A 20,995-nucleotide genomic window follows, 5' to 3' on the forward strand; every position below is an offset into this window, starting at 1 on the left:
GCCCCACAGCAGACATGTGGCCCCACGCTCACCTGGCGATGCCGCCGTAGTCCAGGCCCTCCTCACCACGCATGATGATGTAGAGGCGGCGTCGCAGGTCATAGGGCTTCATGTTCATGATCTGTGGGGGGGAGCAAGGAGCACATCACTGTGGGATGCTCAAAGGGGGACACCCCCACAACCCCCAGGGCCTCCAGACATCCTCACCTGCTGGAAGGAGTCCTCAAAGAGAGTCTGTCGGGAAACACTGATCTTCACGTGGCTGGGCAAGGCATTGGACTGCAAGGCACAGACACGAGGCCATATGTGGGCTGGCACAACAGTCCCACATCACCAGCCCACTCATGAGCACCCCCCATCCTGGGGGCTCAGCAGCCCTCAGCTGCACTACTCACGTGGCAAAGGAAGCGGAACTGGTGGTACTTCCAGCGAAAGCTCCGGTCATAGGCACCCGGTGATCCACCCTGCTTGCTCCTGCAAAAGCAGCACCAGCATGGACTCAGGGCACGGCTCCAGCACGCACTGCCATGCCCACAGGTGGGAGATGACCCCCACTGCATGCAGGGAGCTCTCCTCCATGCAGTGCAAGGCCCTACACTCACCTACACCCAATGTTGAGCGTCCCTGCCACAAAGCAGGCGGATGAGCTGTGAACGAGCGACCCCCAGCCCCAGCTGCAAGCACATACCCAGACTCAAATCCTGGCCGTGGGTCCTTGAAGGTGGTGGTGCGCGTATTGTGGTCCACAAAGTAGCGCACGCCCTCATTGGTGTACTTCATCTCCCAGCCAGGAGGCAGGGGTGGCTCCTGGATCATCCTGTAGGCAGAGATGGGGTCACCACACTGCCACCTGGGAGGTGTCTCCCTGCTTCATGCCGCTCCTCCTGGAGACTGCCTTGGACTTTCGCACCTCCAGCACCACGCTTTTGATTCTGGCTCCCCAGCCTAAGAGGCTCAGCACCCTCACAGCCACGTTTCAGTGCTCGGTGTCCCACCACAACCATCAGCCCCTGCTCTTCCCACGGGCACCTACCCCTGTGTGCGAGGGTCTTCCCACTGCGTGGTCCGCGTGTTGTGGTTCACGTAATACACCCGCGCATTGTCCTGTCTCTTTTCTAGGAGGAAACAGAGGAATAGCCGTAGTTGGAGCGCTGCAGGCACTGGTGTCCCAGGAACAGCCCTCCCTTCCCACCTCTCCACCTGCTCTGCTACAGTACATATGGAGAAGGCAGAATTAAAAAAGCAAAAGTAATGATTTGTAAAATTACATTTTCTCCATGTGCAGAAGCTGCAGTGCCTCTGGGATAGGCCCAGGGTCCACAGGGGCACCCTGTTGGGGCCATGACCCCAGGGATGCTTTCTCGCAGCCCTGCTGTCAGCACGCACGCATGCACACACCCCTCTCTGTTGCACACAGCCATAAAACAAACACTGCTCACACCAGCACCACTGCTGCCCACTGCTCTGCGCCTGCTCCGCTTGCCGTGTCCCCATCACCACATGTGCTCCCAGCATAGCCCCACTCCATGCTGGCAGGGACGCTCTGCACGCACTCCCTGTCCCCCCCTGCTCGCTCTCAGGCTGTGGGAGGGAACATGGCGATGGCACATTCCTGCCCCCAGCCCTGCGGATGCACCAGGCATGGTGATCGGGTGCTCCAGCACTTCTGCTCTTGGCTCCAGCTGCCCCAGGGACCCCCATCCGTCTGCCTGGGTGCAGGCACTGGGACAGGGCAGCCCCCCACACCCCAGTCCACCCTCCTACTGAGATGCCTCCCTCAGGATAGGGGCCATCTGCACTCTGCAGATGGCACTAGGGCCCTTTTAAAACATCCTGGCACCCCACATCCCTCAGCTCCCATTAATGCCACCTCCATGTCACCAGACCCTTGCTGCTCCGACCACCAGCCCTCTCTAGCTCAGTTTCACCAAGGTACCCCCACATTTTTGGACGAGGCTCAAGGACAGCAGCAGCACTTGGGGACACAGCTGCCATCCTGCTGTGCCTGGGGGTAGGGCACCCAGGGGCACTGCGTGGCAGCAGGGAGAGCACTGAAGGTCTCCAGGGCCGAGCAAGGAGTTGGATCCCTGTTCTCTGCCCCAGTCCAAAGAACAACCACAAACACTTCTGCATTCAGTAGCTGAGAGAGAGAGAGCTGGGAAATTCTCCAGGAAAAGAGAAAAAAGGTGGAAAGAAATGGGAAAAAAGCTGGATTTCAAATCAGAGATGGAGCTAACTATAGGCAGACAGCCCCACATGCAGCAGAGTACAGGGAGCGTTGTGTCCCCAGATGGGGCACACACCGAGGCAGGAAGGACACACAGATGCATGGAGCATCTTGAATGCAGCAGGGCAGGCAGGTAAGGGGCTCTGTACTTACCCCAGCCAGGAGGAAGGGGACCGAGAGGATCATTGTCAGACGGGGCACCGGACGGCTAGAGATGAGAGAGGGCAAAACACAAAATAAAAAGCAGGGCCAGGACAGGCAGGAACAGCAAGGCGCAGATGGAGGGGAGTCAACAGCCCTGCTCCCCACTCGCCTCCTATTGGCCCACAGCTCCCAAAGTACTTTAAAAAAAAAAAAAATCAAAACAAAACAAAAAAAAAAACCAACAACAAAACAAAACAAAACAATTGCATGTTCAGGGGTGTTAAAAAAAAAAAAAGGAAAAAAAGCACAACCTAAACAGAGGTTGGGGGCAGCACAGGGAGCAGCGGGACCATGTTGCAGCTCCAGATGTGCACGGCCGCTCAGCTCCCGCTGGCCCGAGCGGCTCTCCCCAGCAGATACACCTCCAGCCTCCTCCAAGAACCACACACAAGAGGGAAAAAATATCGCAGGCCTTTCCAATGAAATCATTCCCACAAGCCCTGTCCACGCCCAGCGCTTCCTGGCGGGGCCCGCACCCCCCTCCTCCCGGGCGGCACGCAGGGCCGGGATGCGCTCGCACTGAGGGCACATTCATGGCCGCGCAGACAGGCGGCTCCCGGCCCCCCCCCAGCAGGTCGGGGCCACACAAAGCACCTTTCTTGTGCCGGGCGGGCGGCCTCACCCAGCCTAAAGCGGGGGGTGCCCCAGGCGCTGCGCCCTGGTTTGTGTTAGCCCACAGCTCCAGGGACGGAGGCGCAGCCCCGGCAGCCGGCGATTCAGTGCAGGAGTACGGAAATGACTTTGGGGTTCAATAAGAAACGTGTTGTAACACAAAAGGCCTTTTCATCACACCTCTTGAAGCCCAGACTCAAGAGAGGGATCAGCATCCCAGCCCACCTCCATGGGGATGGGGCACGACCACCACTGGGGCACCAGGGTCGCCTGCCCGCCTAGAATGGGTGCCAGTACTTAGGGGCCAGCCCAGCACCCCAGGGATGCTCTGGGGTGCACTGGGGCTGAGCAGCCCACACCTCTTGGCTTCTCCTCTTGCAGCAGGATGAGTACAGGAGAGGCCCCAGCACAGCACGGTGCACCTCGGGTAGCTCCCTCACTCCCTGCCCAGAGAAGAAACTGAGGAACGTCCAGGGCTACCGCCTCACTGTGACTTAAAAATAACCAATTCAAACCAACAGAGCAGAGAAACAAGAGCTCGGCGCAGGGCCCCGGGGAGATGGCAATCAGCAGCTCCATGATCTGCAGCCTCCAAGCACGGCCCTGTGCCATGAGATCCCTGGGTGCACGCAGTGCTGCTCCCAGGCAGTCTGCTGTGGAGGGACCCTGCTGCAGCACCACCCAGAGGGGGCTCTGCACCGTCAGGAAGGGAGGCAGCCATCACTGGGACCAAGAGGACAAAGCAAAGCACAGAATCCCTGTGGAGAGGAAGGCAGAGCAGGAGCCATCGCTGCTGAGAGCAGAAAGCTCAAAATGAGAAGTACAATCATTTCATCAGGCTAAATTTGGAGTGCGAGTCCCTCCCTCTGCACTTCACAGAACACAGCCAGGGTGACTCGCGCAGCACTGGAGTGGCTCCAAAGGCGCCTGGCAGAGAAGTCGGTGCCAGATCACAGCCCAGCCTCAGCAGGAACCCCCTCCTCTGCCGCCTCTACTGCCCCCTCCAGCTCCATCCACAGGGCCTGGAGAGACTGCCCAGCTGTGGGCAGCAATGCCCATCCGTGGGCAGCAATGCCCATCCATGGGCACCCCGGGCACAAAGCCGCTGCCTCCTGCTGCCACCCAGCCCCCGGCTCTCACCTGGTACAGGAATCTTTGGCTGAACTGCTGCATGGCTCCCTGCAGCTGGCTGCGCTGGGACTGCCACTGCTCGTAGTTGCGGACGTACTCGGCCGTGGGGCGCTGCCACGTGGTGGTGCGGGTGTTGTGGTCCACATAGTAATAGCGGCCCCTGGGGTCCACGCGCTTTTCCCACCTGGAGGCACCATGGCAAGATGTCACTACCTGTCATTGGAAAAAGGGCTCCCTGGGCACTTGCTGCCCTGTTCCAGTGCTCTTAGAGCTGGATGCCCTCTTCTCCAAGGATTCCACACCCTACTGTGAGCAGACCACCGTCCCACCTCCTCCAGCACTCCTCCTGCTGCTGCTCAGAGCCCAGCGCATGGCACCACGCTGCCGAACAGCCCTTCAGGAGACAGAGGATCTGGCACACCCCTGCTGAGAGCACTGCAGCAGCAAAGGACAGTGGTGACAACCAGCACAGACCCAGGTTGCACCTCATGCTCACCTCACACGCCACATAACTACTCAGTGCTATCACTGTGTGAAGGCACAGGGACTCGGAAACGCTCCATGGCATCAACACCCTCCAGAAACACAGGTGAGAAAAGCAGCCTCCAAGGGAGGAATACTGAGTGCTGCTGAGGCTGAGGTCCCCTCTGGGGACTGATTTCTCCTCTCACACTGACAGCAGGGGCTGACTTCCCACAGATTAAGCACTGCCCTCCAACGCAGGGGCTTCACTCCCAGCCCCAGCACAACCAAGTTCCTGCTGAAAGGGTTCCTCAGCACAAGGTGAGCCCTGCCACAAGGGCACACAGAAGCTCTGCTCCAAGTGAAGTGAGGCACCATGGTTGAGATGTAGTACATGTTCTTCCAGGAAGGCTGGCACCTGGCAGAGGCAAGGCACCAAGCAAACACCTGCACTGGCACAGGCTGCCCAGAGAGCTGTGGGTGCCTATCCCTCAAGGTGTTCAAGGCCATGGATGGGGACCTGGGCAGTGTGAGCTGGAAGGGGCACTGAGCCCACAGCACAGGGTAGGACTGTGGGAGCTGTGAGGTCCCTTCCAACCCAACCATGCTGCAACTCTGTGATTCTAGAAGAGGAGAGAAGGAGCACATCTGCGGCCCTCCCAAACCTGTCTTTTCCTGGGAATAGCTTCCTTCTGAATACTAGGCAGCTTTTAAGCTGTTGGAGGACCAGCAAGAGGCAAGAAGGGCTGCAGGAATCACGGCTCAACTGAGGGCAGCATGTGAGCATGGGGATCCAGAGCTCCCAGGACTGGTTTGTGTTTCAGGCTCGCTGCTACGCTGGCTGTGAAGCACTGTGCTCCTTCCAGCTGTGAGCTAACCCAGCTAACAGCAGTTTGGCTGTACTGACTTCTCTGCTTCTGGGGCACAGAGAAGAGGTGAGAACTCAACAAGCTTCTGGAAAATGCATGGGCCCTGAGGGCTACATGCAGCCCCTGTGACCCAAGGACTGTGTAAATCCTGCAAACAAAAGGCTGACCCTCCCCCACCAATACAAGTTCTGCAGAGATCTCTCCACAGGTTTCACAGAGCTGTGCAGCATCATGTGTGAGAACAAGCACACCCCAGGGCAGTAAGAACAGAGCTCCCTCTAAGAAGATGCAGTCCAGCTCCAGGCTTGGGGCACGTGGTGTGTGTGTGTGTGTGTGTGTGTGTGTGTGTGTGTGCCCACCCAGAGCTCAGCCCTCCCACCTCACCCCACCTCCCACCTGCCCCAAGGCCCTTACCCTGGCGGGAGCGGTCGTTCCCACGTGGTGGTCTTGTTGTTGTGGTCTACATAGTAGACTCTACCATTTGGCAGCTCCCGCTGCTCCCACCTGAAAGAGACGATCACAGTTGGTACAGGCAGGCAGAGAGCCCAAACCCCAGCATGGCAGAGCACAGATCCTGGCAGCAACCAGAGCCTGCTGCTCTCCATGCCTGCCCCACAGAGCTCCAGCACCGGGCAGAGCAGGTCCAGCAGGAGACATGCAGGAACCTGTGCTAAGCCAGGGTAGCAGAGGGGCTCGGCTGGAATGAGCATCAGGGACCCAGAACTATCCAGACAATGCATTAACCTGTAAGGGCTCCCCAGGGACCAGTGGGCCAATAGTAATTAACAGTCAACTTATTAAGAGTTGCATCTGGTGGGTTAGTAACCTCTCTCCTTGCACTGCTTAGCTACAGAAGTTTAAGCTTTCTTTAAAGCACAGTATGACAGCAGCTCTTTGGCTCACTATATACAGAGCAGGGGTGCTGCAGTAGGCTGTGTGCTGATGACAGGTGTCTTTGGGAGCACAGATCCCTGACTTCCTGCAGAAAGTAGGAGAATCAGTCACTTCATTCAGGTGAAGATTTACATCCATGTGTTTTTGTTTTGTTTCTTTTCATACACTTTTAAAGTAGAACTTTCAAGTTTGGGCTGGGGCTGTGCTCCCCTGGCAGCCCCACTGCTGCCAGACACCACGAGGATGCAGTCCTCCAGGGAACCAAGAGCCATGGGGTAGCCCAGTCCTGCACAGCACTGCAGCCATTCCTCAACTCCATTCACTCATTCATGGAAGTTTACGCTCTGGCAAACACAGAGTCCCCATGCAGCACCACGCTTTGTCAGCTCTTACTCTGCAGCACACAGCTGCCAACAGATCAAGTGTTCTCCTGCCACGCTTCTGCTCCCACAGGTCTCCCTCCCAATTCAATCTTCGGTCTCAATTAATCACTACTAAAAGCCCTGGGAAATTAACCTACTCAATTCTGTTGCGCTGGCAGCTGAATGGATGAGGGCTGGCAGGCCCACACAGCGCTCTGCGAAGGTGCTCCAAGCACCAGTGCCCATCATCTGCAGCACTCCCACTTTCCCCAAGCCCCCAGGGTAAGACATAAGCCCAGAGCCACACGCACCATGACTGCAGGTCCATGCATGGCACAGCTGTGCCACCGCTCTGAGAAAGGCTGGGAGCTCTCAGCCCCAGTGAGCACCATGTGCACCGTGGGAGAGGCAAGCGGAGGCTGTGGGGCAGTCCTGCAGTCCAAACAGAACACCTTCCTTGTGTAAGAAACCACAGCAGCGTGCCTGCTGCCAGGCACATAATGCAGCTCTTTGTGCGCGCAGATGAGGCTGTGTGCACAGAATGGCAGCGAGCGCCCGTCCCTGCATGGGATCACTGCTGATAGGAACCAGATGCGGGGCCAGTCGCTCTCGTGGCCCTGCTGTCCCTTGGGCACCCAGGCAGGAGGGCCAGGGCCCCACGCTGAGGCTTTGGGCTGCTCCCACAGCACAGCCGCTCCTCAGCAGCCGGGGCGAGGGAGGGCTCCACACACAGCTGGGGCTGGAACAATCCAGGACACCTTCCAGAACCCTCCAGCCCCAAACAGACCACTAGTTGTATGTCGCCTCTGTGCTCAGCACATCTGGTGCAGATGTTCAGAGAGAGCTCTCTGGGCCACATAAAGAGGTACGGATCCCCACATGAACCCAACATGCTGGCACTCCACACGCAGCCCAGCCAGCAAGGAGGAATGGGCTTGGAGCTGCTCCTGCTCTGCACAGCGTGAGTGCTCTCCCTGCTCCTGGGATGAAAGAAGATGCTCAGAGGAGCCCAGGGAACAGGCAGCTTTCTGGTGGCTTCTTAGGGACAGTGACACGATGGCTCCCAGCAGCTCTGCAAGGGACCTAGTGATCTCCAGGGCTGGTGAGGACTGCACAGTGCCAGAACAGTCTGGTTTGGTCCACATGCCTCCTGCCTGAGGCATCACTGTCTCCTGCAAGCCAGATGCATCCTCATCCCATACTGGGCCCCAAACCACGAATCACAGCAATCCCCCAGTGCAGTGAGCCACCCAGAGGCAGCTTCCTCATGTTGGGAGAGATCCCCCAGAGCTCACTTATACCATTCTCAAAGCCATGGACATTCCTGCAATCCCTGCTTAGCAGAGGCAGCAGCCTCCAGCTGCCCTCACACAGGGCTCACGGCCTGGCTGGATCCAGTGCTCCACTCTGGATTCACCTGGGAGCACCTCAACACTCAGAACCCACCTGAGCAGAGCAGCCACTACAGCTCAGGCAATGCATGCAAGATGCTGCTGTTCTCCTCTCCCACTACAAATCCTGTGGTAAGAAGTAGGGAGGGAAAATGAAGGCCCCTCTCTACACCAGGGGGAGGAGTATCCACATCTCTGCACCTCAGGCAGGCAGAGGTGGGGAGGAGAGCTCCCATTTGCCCAGTAAGCACAGGAAGGGGCATGGGTTGGAATAAAGACCTTTTTCAGAGTCCTGGACTTTTCCAGCTGCCTGGAAACAGGAAGCGCTCAGGCTGGAGAACAGTAACCCTCACACACCCCGCATAAAGGCACACTGAGCCGTTAACCCTAATTACCTGTGACTGACACATCAGCGAGGCCCTGACCTTCCAGGCATCGGCTTAGCCAGAGGAAAATAAACAGCTCCCTTCATATGAATTCGAGGCACTGCAACCCCCCTGTGCTGCTCTGCATTTGCAGTCCAGAGCAAAGGTGGAGGAAAGGTGGAGGATGAGGCTCAGCTTGCCCCAGCCCCAGCCCCACTTCTTTCCAACGCCCAGCAAGACACAAAGCAGCCAGAGAGGAGCCCCAGTCCCAGGCCTTCCCACAGCACCACAGGGCTGGCACAGTGAAAGACCGGGTTTTACCTTCCCAATGATGACTCTCTCCCTCTCTCCCAGTAATGCCAGAAGAGTCCAGGATCCAGTAGCACCAGACCTACAAACTGAGGGAGGATCCCTCCCAGCTCCCCACAGTGCCCATTTCTGTCATGTTCCACTCTTTAATATCCATGCCCCCCTTTCAGGAGCTCCCTGCAGATCCACAGTCTCTCTCTATCCTGTTTTCTTCCCACTGAACCCTTGAGCAGCCACAGGAGCTCTGAGGACATCGCTGCTCCAGGCACCAGCCTTGGGAGGCCACTTACAGTGGAGATGCGATTCACTGTTCACTTCCCCAGGGCCCCACAATGGATACAGATCAGAGTCCTGGCCCAAAGCAGGAGAGAGCAGTCCAGCAACACAGACAGACCCAGCTCTGGCTGGACAGGACAAGCTGTGTCAGAGATGGAAGACACAGATCCCCATTCAGCAGAACCAGACAGAGACAGCAGGTCTTCTTGGATGCTTCTGCACTCCCAGCAGCACCCCCTCTCTGCTCTAGGCTCCCTTCCCAGGCTGTCCTCACAGCCCCTTGCAGGCCTTCCCATGCCCTGAGCTTTGCTGAGCAGGAAGGTCATTGCTGCTGAGCCCTGCTGCATGGCCCCAGCTTCCAACACCCATCCCCTCTCGCAGCATAGAGCAGTGTCCCAGCAGCTCTCACACTGCCTCCAGGGCCGTGTCTTCCTCCTCCAGTATCCCCAGGACACTCAGCCACACTGCCCCATTAGGGAACAAGAGCCTCCAGCAGGAGGAGGCAGAGCTGCTTACCCGGGGGGCAGAGAGTCCTGAGCCTGCACTGCTGTCCGTGCCTGCGGGGTGCTGGGTGCTGCCTCCTCAGCTTCTGTGGAGCCAGGCAGGGCAGGAAGGGTGGATGCAGCAACAGAGCCCTCAGCTGTGCTCAATGTCGCTGCAGCCAGCGTGGCTGTCCCCACAGCTGGCCTTTCCTCTTCCATGTCCGCAGCTCCCACCACATCGCCGTTCACTGGGAAGGCAGAGGGCAGAGATATTAGCACCAAGAACAGCACTGGCTCTTCCACCACCCTGGGGCAGCCCCACAGCCATGGTAGTGGTGGTGGCGACAGGGAGCACACAGTTCCAGGCCAGGCCAGGTCCCACAGAGCCCCTGCCTCCATCTTTCCTCTTGAGATAAAAGCAGACAACTGCATTTGTGCTCAGCATCCCTTCTGCTGCCTGCAGGTGTGCTGTGGGTCTGACATGGAGGCCAGAGACAAGGAGCTTAGGGGCAGCCTCACAGCATCCCCACAACAGGCACTGCTGGGAGCTGAGCGGTGCTGATTCCACTGTGTTTGTGGAGAGAGGAAGGGACTGAGCAAGGGAAAACCGCAATGAAAACTGATCAGGAGAAAAACGTAGACCAAAAGGATGAAAGGAAATTTGCTTGATGAATATTTATCAGCTAGCAAAAAAAAAAACAGAGCTTGACAGCACAGCAGAGGATAACTTCTGCCACAGCCACAGTGAAATTAAAGAATTAAAAACAAAAAGGGATGCACATAGAGCTCCATAAATCAGAATTAAGAAATGTAAAAAGCTGCAAGCCCAAGTTTTGTAATAAACACTGCACAGTAGCCAGGTGTTTACTGCTGACAAGCACTAGGAAGAGGATTGAGGAGCTTCAAGCAAACTGTGCCAATGTTCTGAGGGAACCTGACTCAGGTGACTGCCCTGCAATTGCATTGATCTCAGTCCTGGACAGAACAAGGGAAAAGATTATTCAAAGTCCACTGATAAGGACTCAGGGAGGAGTAGGGCTGGGGCCAAGCTATGCCATGGAGAACGCATGCCACACAGTAACTTCCTTTTCTTCTCAGAAGAAATTACAGCTATGGGCTACAAACATAACTGGCAAATTCTTGCAGCAGTCTGCTCCCAAACTGCACGCACTGACATCAACAGAATGTACCGAGCGGGGAGGAAGAGGAAGGCTTCTGGAGGCATGCTGAGCGTGACACAGCATCCAGCACCACCCCCAGGCAGCACCTCCCATCCCGAGGTGTAACGCCCCAGCTGGCACGCTGCTGAGAGATAAACAGCAACAAGGACAGCGCAGCCATAAAGTCACTGGGAAGGCTGGGGCCGGGCCAGCACAACGTGTTGCGAAGCGAGCAGAGCCCAGGAACAGCGCCGTGCCTGCGGGTGCGTCCCAGTGGGGCATGGGCCAGGCAGGCAGCGGCACTGAGCAGCACTGGGGCAAGCCAGGAGTGCGGGTTGAACTGCTGTGTCCCACTGCAGCCCTCTGCACCCTCACTTCCCTCCCAGAATGGATTTTGGCAAAATGGAAATTACAGTGCTCCAGGCTTTTCCAAAGTAATGAAAAAAAAAAAAAAAAAAGGAAAAAAGTCCTCCTGGGTTGAACCAAACATTTCCTTCTATCCAAAACAAAGCATGCTGCTTTTCCTTCAGGTCTCTGACAAAAGCAAAAGTAAGGACAGAACTGGCTGCAAAATAACAGTGCAGGGGAGTAGGAAATACCTGTGGTACTGGTGTCACCCTGCTGCCACCTCCCACCCTACAGCACCGCACCATGTACTCGCCCAGGATGTGGGACATGGGACCCTTGCTAAGCCCACAGTGCCAGACACCATCCTACCATCACGTCCCTGGGCTGCTGCAGGCTTCCTGCACTACTGGGCAGCTCCAGCACACCAGCAAAGAAAAGCTGGTGAGCTGCTTATGGCTTCGTAGTCACACACTCACCAGGTCCAGTCCCTGCTCCACAGGTTATTCATGGCTTTGCGGACAAGCCTAAGAAAGATAAGGAAAACTCTTCCCGAAGGTATTGCTGGCATAAGACTGAGTGCCCCTCTGGGGGTGGGTTTGTGCCCTCTCAGAGAAGAGCCACAGAAATCATTACAGAGAGACAGAACAGGTCCCACCAGTGAGCCTTAAGGAGCTGCCTGGCTTATCAAAGTGAAATCAACAGTTCTTTTTTGGGAAGGAATCCCTCAGCACTACAGGACCCTTTCTCACAGTAGAAAACTCCTTTCCCCCTCAGACCTCACCCCCACCTCTGCCCACCCCACACCCGTCGCAGCAGCAGATCCCTGCCGTGCTCACCGGTGCTGCTGGCGGTGCCGTTGGCCATGCTGCTGGCTGTTGGGCTTTTGGGTGGCTGCCGGTGCCGGCTCCGCGCGTTAGGACTTTGCTCCCCGCTGCCCGCACCCTGCCTGGAGGCCCCAGCGGCGAGGCGGTGCGTCCTACAGGGGAAGAAACAGGAGGTGAGGCGCAGCTGGGCCTAAAGAGAGCTGCCTGCCCCGACTCCATGCTGCTGCTCCCCAGGCGCAGACGTCTGCCTGCCTGCTGGGATACAGCAGCACATACCTGCCCCAAACCTCAGCTCTCTGAACCTACACACGGGTCCTGGCATCCCACCCCCCACGTCAGAGCCCACAGGAGACAACTGCTTGTGTGCGCAGGGACGATCACACCCTGTTGCTTTCTGCTCCAGGAGACCCCCAAGGAAATGCTCACAGCAGCCATGAGCCCCGCGCAGAGACAGGTGGGGATGCTGAAAGCTTCTGCCTATGGTGCCAGGAAGGAACAGCTGGGAAAAGGCAGCACTGAAACAACTGCAGCCAGAGCCCAACTTCTCACAGGGATGCTCAATGAGGGAAAGGGGAACATCCAGCAGCGGGGCACCTCATCATGCACAAACACCAAGGTGAGAGAACTGCTGACCGAGGGAACACTCTGACAGACCCCTCGGTGTTCACTCTGTAATGTGGGGCAGTGAGAGCTCTGCACCACTGGGAAGAGCCTTCTTCCCACCTCAAGGCCTGGGGAGTGCAGGCAGAGTGGGGCCACTCCCGCCCAGTGCAGTGCAGCGCTCACAGCCACCGCACCAGGACGCGGGGATTAGGGCTTGCTTTGTTCCAGCCAACTTCTCCCCTTAAAAGGGCAAAACCTGCAGACTGTCCCCACTTCCCAGGGCCAGGCCGAGCTGGGAGGGGACAGCAGCTTGGCAAGGGCAGGGCACAGCATCGCTCATGCCACCCACGCCAGCTCCAGCAAGCCCTTGGATCCTCCCCATGCTCCTCAGGGAGCAGCTCGCAGCAACGCCAGGCGGAGGAAGGGCTGGGAAGAGACACGGGAAAGCAGAAAGCAGCTCAGAGCCAGCCGGGCTGCAGGACCCAGATCTCTGTGCCCATCCTTAGTTGAAGCAATGGATGGATGAATCCTGTCCTCACCCTTCTTGCTGCAGATGAGCTAAGCGCTGCCCACAGTTTTTAGCAACCAAAACAGGATGTTTCCCTGCTGCCAGCTGGCCGCACAGGGTTATCAGGCCTGAATTAGCCCGCGGGCCGCCCAGCCCAGCCCTCCTACGAGCGCTCCCATCTGGGCATTGTCTTTTAATAGATGCATGGAAACAAACCCAGTGAGGCCACGTGACAGAGGCTAGACTGGGAACAAACTCTTAAAATAGGAATGGGGGAAAAAACAGCAGCATGCAGATGGGAACAGGCAGCAGTGCCGCTGGGAAGGAGCAGGCAGGGACAGCCCCTTGCCCTGGTGGTGAGCATAAGCCTCACCATCCCCTTCCACCACCCACCCCAGGCCACGACAGAGGGAACAGGTGCAGCCAAAAAGGGCAGTGGTGTCAGCCATCAAGGCACAGCCCTTCTGCACAGGCTGATGCAGGGCACGCAGAGCAAGGCACATCACCCACGCTCACCTCCAGCCCAGGTGTGAAATGCTGGAATGGATTCCATCCCCACGACTCAAGCACAAGACGCCAGGAGCCACTGAAGTGCCAGGCATCCTCATTCAGGATGCAATCTGGCAAATGGCAGCTGGAGAGGAATTCTCCCTGTCCCTGAGAGAGATGGCTGCCTTCTCCCCACCACATCCCATGTCACGCGTGGTGCTGGGAATGGGGACAGAACAGGTACCAGCACCTGGAGGAGCACCTGTCACCCCACACCAACCAGCAGCACTGGTGCCTGGTTCTGAAACCCCAAATCAGTGTGAGCCCAGCCCAGTTTATCCTCATTACCCAGCACCGTGCTTTGTGGATCAGCCAGAGAATGGGGCCCTCACAGGGGGATGGGGCTCACGGAGCCAGAGGTGCTGCTTGTCCTCAGGGCTACTCATGCCCATCACCAGCTAAGCTGTAGGCTTTGGATGTGATTAGGTAGTAAAAGTTAACGCAGCAGTGCACTGTAGGAATAACTGGGGTCTGCACTGTTTGCAGCAGGTGACAGCAAAGTCAGGGGGCAGCACCCAACAGAGCTCAGCCCACCAGCCCAAACCCGGAGCAGACTACTCCATTCCATGCTGTCAGGAGGGGCCTCTTAGGCCCCCACAGAACAAATGGAGATTGTGGCAACCCTCTGGGCACCCACAGCACCAAACCTCAGCTGGGGGCCTCTGGGCTGTTTTCTCTTCATGCAGAGGGCTGTGGAATTTCACACCCCGTCACCAAGATTAGCAGCAAACCCCAAGATGACATTTGCTCAGAAGAAAAAAGAGAAGCCCTGAGCAAGCAGTTTCCCTTGGGGGGACAGTGTAGAAATAGTTGAGGAGCAAAGAATGAAACTTTTCTTTCCATCCTGACTGCGAGCAAGTTTGCCAGCATCCATCACCAAGCCCATGAAAATAAACACTGCTCTGCATATAAACAGAGTTAACATCAAACAGCATTCTCACGTGCAAAGGACCTGGGGAAGGCAGCTGACTGTTCCGGGTACACACAGCCATGCTCTGCCCCATACAGCAGTGCTACACTAAAATGTTGAATTGTTCAGAACAACCTACATTCAGATGAGCCCAGAATGAAGCAAAAACAAGTGATAACGTTTCCCATGCCGTGATTTGTAACAACTTCAGGCTGCCACAGCTGGAAGGTCTCCGGAGGTCCTTTCAGAAGCACCAGCCAGGACTTAGCACACTCATCTTGCATCCTCAGAGCTCACACCAAGAGCAGAAACTATTCACTACTCACAGGCAGAAAGCAATGGGGAATGTGAAGCACCCAGTCTCCAGGTTGAGCATCCCAACCAGTTCTTCTGTTCCAGGCTCTCCAGCACCGGCTGAGAACTGCTGCAAAAAGCAGCTTTTGCTAGGACAGAGATCCATCTCATCTCTGAGATGGCGTTAATACCCAGATAGCAGGAACCAAGAGGAGAGCAACAGGGCACAAACTGCGGTCAGCGATGCGTCACCACTCCCCTACCCCAAACAAGCGCTGTACGAAGAATGGGATCACTTTTTAGGGCTAAAAAGCATTTCTCTCCTTCACTCCTCTCTTGTATGCGCCCGGTAGATAAAGAGGAGCAGAGGAGCTCCAAGCACAGAGCTCCTTACCATGCTCCCGAAGCCTGCAGGACACACGGAGCCCCTTACTGTGCAGGCTGCAGGCTCATCACTACAGGCACACTTTAACCAGAGTATCTGTATGGGCTGCTGGGCCACTGCCACACCGTAGAAATATAAATAGGCATTAAATTCAACTCCATGTTGACAGTGTGACACGTCCCTCAATAACCACAGCTCCAAAAAGGAGCAGCTCTGCACCACTCCATTCCAGCAAGAAGGCAGGGACAGGCACTGTGCCAGGCAGGGTGGCTGCTGCCCAAGCATCTCATTTCCTTTGGAAGTAGCTGTTATTTCCCTATAGCTAGGCTTGCTTTGCTTCTCTTGCTCTCCCTGGACCTTCTGAAGCATTCTCCTGTGACCACCACTATGGATATGGTGCCTACCAGTCTGGCCCAGGGCCATGCTGCAGGCAGAGGTGCAGCACCCACCACTGAGCAGCCACTCAGTGAGAGCCCCATTGCCAGGACCAGGCTCCTTGCTCTGAGTGCCAGTCCTCCCCACACACCCTGATGCACCATTCCCACGCCTGCCAGCAGAGCAGTTGGGAGAAACTGCCTGGGCAATCACAAAAAACTGCCTGATATGCCTTAAGAAACAAATATCTAGGGAGACACCGGCCATCTGCACTCCAGCTGCATGGCCACCGTGCCCAACTCTGCTGTCTGCACCCAGCCCTGCCCTAAGTCTCCTGTGTGCTGCTTTGCTGGGAGATTTGGAGGAGTTACCACGTCCTTGAGCCACAAGGACACTGCTCGAGTGCCCCCAGGGGCTCAGTAACTGCCCAGTGATGGACTGGCAGGTGCTGCTCTTACCTTGATCTGCTCCCAAAGCAGTTTGTGGTAGCAGACTGATGTCTGCTCTCCGTGGCTGCAGCCATGCTGCCGGGGTCCCGTCCAGGCACCTGGGACCCTGGGTGGGTGAAGAAGTGGGTAAAGAAAACAACTATAGCATTGATTAGTTCTACCTTCATTCTTTCCTGCCATAAAGGAGACCTAAAAGCACAACCGCTCTCTGCCCCCTATCCACCTCGACCCCATCCATCAGGAGTTCTGCTCCCTTCTGCAAGCCTGAGCTGTGGCTCTGCCCATCCCACTGGAACCCACAGCTCTAAGTATGACTGTGGGCTCTGTCAGCATCATCAGGGCCCCCAGGTTTTAGGACCTGGATGACCCAGCAAGGCAGAGAAGGAACAGAGAGAATGCAAAGCAGTGCACTTCCCAGCATGGGCTCTGCTTACTCCCTAGGCAGCCTCGAGCAGTCAGACATCTGTCCATGCCCCTGCACATGCTCCCTCCCCACGCAGAGCCCTTTTTTGAGTGGTTCACCAAACAGAGAATGTGTTTGCACAGCCCAACATGGGAAAGCTATGGAAGGGGCTGGACTGCTTGAACATTGAGAGGAGGCAGGCACGATGCCATCGACACTCCTGTTCCTGTGTCCCACCACACATCAGCTCCCACAGGAGCCTGGAGCAAGGCCAGGGCCTTACCTGGGGGAGCAGGTGGCTGTCGGCACTCAGATGTTTGCTCAGGGGTGCTGGGGGCCGTGCTGTCAGCCCCGCTCCTCTCCCCGCCGCTGCTCACCGCCTCGTGCACAGAGCTGCTGCATGCACGCGGAGCCGGGCGGCACTCACCCTCTGTCACAGCACTGCCATTCGGCAGGCTTCCCAGATCAACAGCCGGCCCATCCAGGAAAATCGTCAGCTCTCCACCGGAGACAACGCTGCCTTTGTTCTCCGTCTGCAGGTTCAGGGTCAGCTGCCTGTTCTCCACTGGGGGAGACGAGGAGACATAGAGAAAGAGACCACCGGTCATCACCTGGGACCTGACCACGATGAAGACATCATGTCCCAGTCCCCTGCAGGACCAAGCTCCCCATGACCCCAAAGGACTCCCAGGGTCAGCTGTCCCTCCAAGCACAGGCAGCGGCCCCACACCTACAGGCACCCCACAGTGCCCATGAAGGACTGTCAGTCTTACAGCCTGCTCCTAAGGAAGCCCCCCTTCCTCCCCTCACCATTTTCCAGCCACTGGGGCAAGGCCAGGCCCCTTCGTCCCCTCACATGGGGACATGGCTGTGACAACCCAGACCACAACAGCTCACAGACTCAGATCTGAGGCTGTAGAGAGAGACGGGGCTGGATTCATGTACGAGGCAGGAAGAGATCCATGCCAGCACAGCCATCAGATGCCTGCGGCACAGAGTGGATCAGCAACTACGTGCTGAGATGCCTGAAGTCCTGCTCTGCTGTGGAGGAGCAGGAGCATTCTTCAGACTTGGGTTACTCTTCTTCCCACCTAGAAAAGCAGCAAAAGAAAATCCTAGGACCATCACTCTATCTACACCCCCATGTATCTGTTCTACTGAGCCCAGAGCTGCCCCATGACATACAGAAATGCTTAGCCCCAGCACTGGGCCACCTCTGCACCACCTCAGGCCAGGAGGCAGCTGCCAGCTCCACTCCATCGTGAGCCAGCCTGGCTCCCAGTGCTCAGCAAGACTTTCACCAGCTGCTGTTGCTTCACCCACAAGTAATCCACCTGGGGCACTGCCTGTCACGGCTGCAGCCACAGAGAAGGCAGCAGATGAGCCATAGGTACCATGTTCGAAGCAGGGGCTTCACAGCTGCAACAAGAAGCAGAGCCTGCCCCAAATCACTGACTGCTCCCTGTCCCAGGGTGGGCACATGCTGCACGCCCAGCTCTCCAGGGGCCGTCCAGACAGCAGTGAACCACATCCCCAGTGCCGCTGGGGGAGCCACCAGCTCCCAGGCTGGTAGAGAACAGCACAGAGGCTGCCTGCACGCCTTCCATGTTCCCCCGAAACAGAAGCACAATGGCACCATCAGTACCACAACTCACACAAGCGCGGCCGTGCCCCAATTGAGCCAGTAGGACCAAAACACCCAGCTCCGCCACACAGGGCCAGAAAAATTTGGCTGCCCCAGTGCGGGACGCCAGCCCAGACACTTCCTGACTCATTGCTCAAATAATATTTTTATTATACACGGATTGCTCATGACACAACGGCACCATTTTTAAGCAACCTGCTTCACCCTGTCTCGCCGTGAGGATGAGATGCAGTACCCACCCATGGGAGCAGGAAGGGAGCATGTTCCCCACAGACCCCTTGTCCTGTCCCCAGCTCAGGGCGAGGGCCTGGCAGGGGCTGCAGGAAGTATCTCCACACTGCACCCGCAGCCCAGTCAGCACAATGTAGTGCTCAGGACTGGAAACGCTCCCCAAGCCCAAGTCCCCAGAACCCGTCAGCCACACACAGCCAGGAAGGGACACAAGCAGGCAGAGGAGGAGTCACTGCACTGCGGGGGCACTGGTCAGAGACAGGAACCCTCTCCACTGCCCTGCCTGGATGCAAGGCCTGGAGACAAGCGAGCGTGGAGCTGCCTGGAACCTGTTGTGCGCACCTGCTGTGCCATGCTGGGTCTCTGACATCCAACCCCAAACCTGGTGCCTGGGACTTGTGAACAGAGGGTTGCAAGACAGGTCGTTCGTGAACATCACAGATTCTAGTCCCAAGGAGGCAGATGCCCTTGGTGCCCAGGGCCCTCACCTCAGGGCACGGCATGGATGTCGGTCAGAGCTGATGCTGCTGCTCGTTTCCCACCTGCCATCACATAGGGCTCTTGGTTAAGCCCGGTCTCAGCCATCTGCATAAAGGTGTTATTCTCCAAATCTGCAAGGGGAACGGATCTCACAGATCCTTCTAAGAACGTGAGACAGAAGACCGAGAGCCAGCCTGCTACCGAGCACAGCCAGAAAGCAGAACAAATCCAGACCCTGTTTCTCCCTGCCTGCTCCGAGCCATAGGAACGTGCCCTTCCCCCGAGCCGTGCGGAAGTCACGCCCGCACACACCGGGGGTCTCCTGCGCCCCTCCTGCGAGCGCCCCGCAGCCGCAGCCGCACAGACCCTCATTGTGCAGCGCCCGGCCCGGGGGGACGGCAGCACGGGAGCAAAGACGAGGTGTCTCCGAGTAGAGGATGTGAACACGAACCTCCCAGCCGGCCGCCTTCTCCCCCTCTCCACCCCCTTCAGCTTTTTTAAAGAAAATAAACACCAGCAGAACCTTCCATTCACTGTCCCCGTCCAGCACGCGGGACGCACAAAGGGACATTGCTGCTGCACCAACAGAGGGTCCCCTGAACGGCCAAGCACAAAGGCTGCCTGTGTCCTACCGGCTGCCAGAATGTCAGAGGGATTATTATTATTTTGGGAGGGGGTCGGGGGTGATTTGGTCCTGAATGAGGTCTCAGTTCAGCTACTTCCAGTGCCCTGCGTGCGGCATCAGAGCTGCCATTTAGTGGTGGCGAGCTGGAATTCCCTCCCAGCCCATTAAGCGGATTTACAGTTCCACCCTGGTAGCAGCAAGCACAACTCCGGGCTGAGCCCGAGCCCCCCGGCACCCCGGGAGCCGCCTGAGCTGCACAAGCACTGAGGAAAGGAGACCCGCTGCCTCTCACCTCACAGGGAAGGCTCCTTTCTCCCACAGGCAGACAAAAAAGTTTGCTCACCTCTCACCTCCTACAGCTCTCTTCGCACCATTCCTCTGCATGCGAATCCCAGTTTTCCCTCAAACAGTTCCACATGACCAAAGCTGCACCCTCCACCACCTAAAAAAAGCCCCACACAGAGCCACTGACACAAAGATAAGCAGCTCCTCCAGGCTGACCCAACAGCCACTGCCACGCACTCTACTCAGCAATCTACGTGCCCCCCCTTAGCGCAGGGCAGCAACACCACCATCCCATGGCACACGCAGGGTCCCTGCAGCCATGGTCCTCTGGGAGGAACCTGAGGGGAGCAGGACATTCTCCAGCTATCCCACAGAGCAGGGAGGAAGCAGAGTTTAGGAGAAGTGATCATCTTTAGTCCTATAGGAAAACCAGTCTTCCCAGGCAGTGGAAGATTAGTCCTTGCTGCTGACACAGCCTCAGATGCCCAAGAATCACTGACAACTGTGCCCACTCCACTGCCACGCAGCACAACCAGGAGGACCTCAGACCTCTTTTCCCCTCCTTTTCTCTGACCAGGACCACTGCCCCAGCAGAGACAGTGCATTAAGCATTCACTGCAGCCCATCTGACTGCCTGCTTTCACCACTCCTTGGTGAAAGAGCCTTTGCTTTCTGGCCACGCAGAATTCCTGTGGCAGCATATTCAAGCAGTGGGGTCAGCTGCAGCTTTCCAGAGGTTGGGGGTTTGGCCAGAGGTGCAGAAGAATGGAAAGAAAGGGCTCTGCAGGATCTGTCAAGTCCTGGCATATGGTGCCACTTGAGAAACAGGAGCCTGTTGATGTAACTTGCAACCCGAGCTGTAAGCAATAAAAGCAAGCACTTTCATCCATGAGCTGCAGCCCAGCTTACTGGTGTCCCTCCAAAGCCTGCACAGACATTCACCACTCAGCTGCCAGGGACCAGCAAACAGCAGCACCAAGATCAGCTTCCACCCAGACCGCGTCGGGGGCCGCCCGGGGACACTGCTCCAGCCACACCAAGGAGCTGCTGGCACCTGGGAACAGCATTACTGCTGGGGGGCCCAAGGCAGGGCTGTGCCACCGAGCGCAGGAGGCTGTGCCTTGTTTTCTGTCCTTAATCCCAGCCGAAGACAGAAGCATGCTCTCCCCTGAGCCCCAGCACCGGCCACATCCTGGTGGAACAGCCTGGGTCCAGCTCCCCGTAGGCTCTCCCCATCACCCAGCCTCACTGCAGAGCTCTTTTTCCAGGCTGCAGGCCTCAGAGCTGAGGCTGTTCCACCTGGAGTGACGCGTGCTTGGCAGAAGGTTCGACAGCGA

At 57.2% G+C, this 20,995-nt stretch overlaps 1 protein-coding gene across 4 annotated transcripts in view; it reads right to left on the reverse strand.

Moving 5' to 3' along the window:
• WWP2 (WW domain containing E3 ubiquitin protein ligase 2) overlaps window positions 1-20,995 on the reverse strand; it is a 33,149-nt gene that overhangs the window by 6,757 nt on the left and 5,397 nt on the right. For 3 of the 4 annotated variants that reach the window (XM_048958838.1, XM_048958841.1, XM_048958839.1), the window contains exons 5-16: window positions 16,676-16,957; window positions 15,999-16,095; window positions 11,929-12,068; window positions 9,619-9,832; window positions 5,920-6,009; window positions 4,184-4,358; window positions 2,381-2,435; window positions 1,034-1,115; window positions 689-817; window positions 396-474; window positions 208-279; window positions 33-121 (exon numbers count right to left, since the gene is read on the reverse strand). In XM_048958838.1, the coding sequence (XP_048814795.1) occupies window positions 33-121; window positions 208-279; window positions 396-474; window positions 689-817; window positions 1,034-1,115; window positions 2,381-2,435; window positions 4,184-4,358; window positions 5,920-6,009; window positions 9,619-9,832; window positions 11,929-12,068; window positions 15,999-16,095; window positions 16,676-16,957 (1,504 nt within the window). The remainder of the gene's footprint in view (window positions 1-32; window positions 122-207; window positions 280-395; window positions 475-688; window positions 818-1,033; window positions 1,116-2,380; window positions 2,436-4,183; window positions 4,359-5,919; window positions 6,010-9,618; window positions 9,833-11,928; window positions 12,069-15,998; window positions 16,096-16,675; window positions 16,958-20,995) is intronic. The other variant, XM_048958837.1, reaches the window with a different exon arrangement.

The sequence above is a fragment of the Lagopus muta genome, chromosome 12 (genome assembly GCF_023343835.1).
Source record: "Lagopus muta isolate bLagMut1 chromosome 12, bLagMut1 primary, whole genome shotgun sequence".
NCBI lineage: Eukaryota > Metazoa > Chordata > Aves > Galliformes > Phasianidae > Lagopus > Lagopus muta.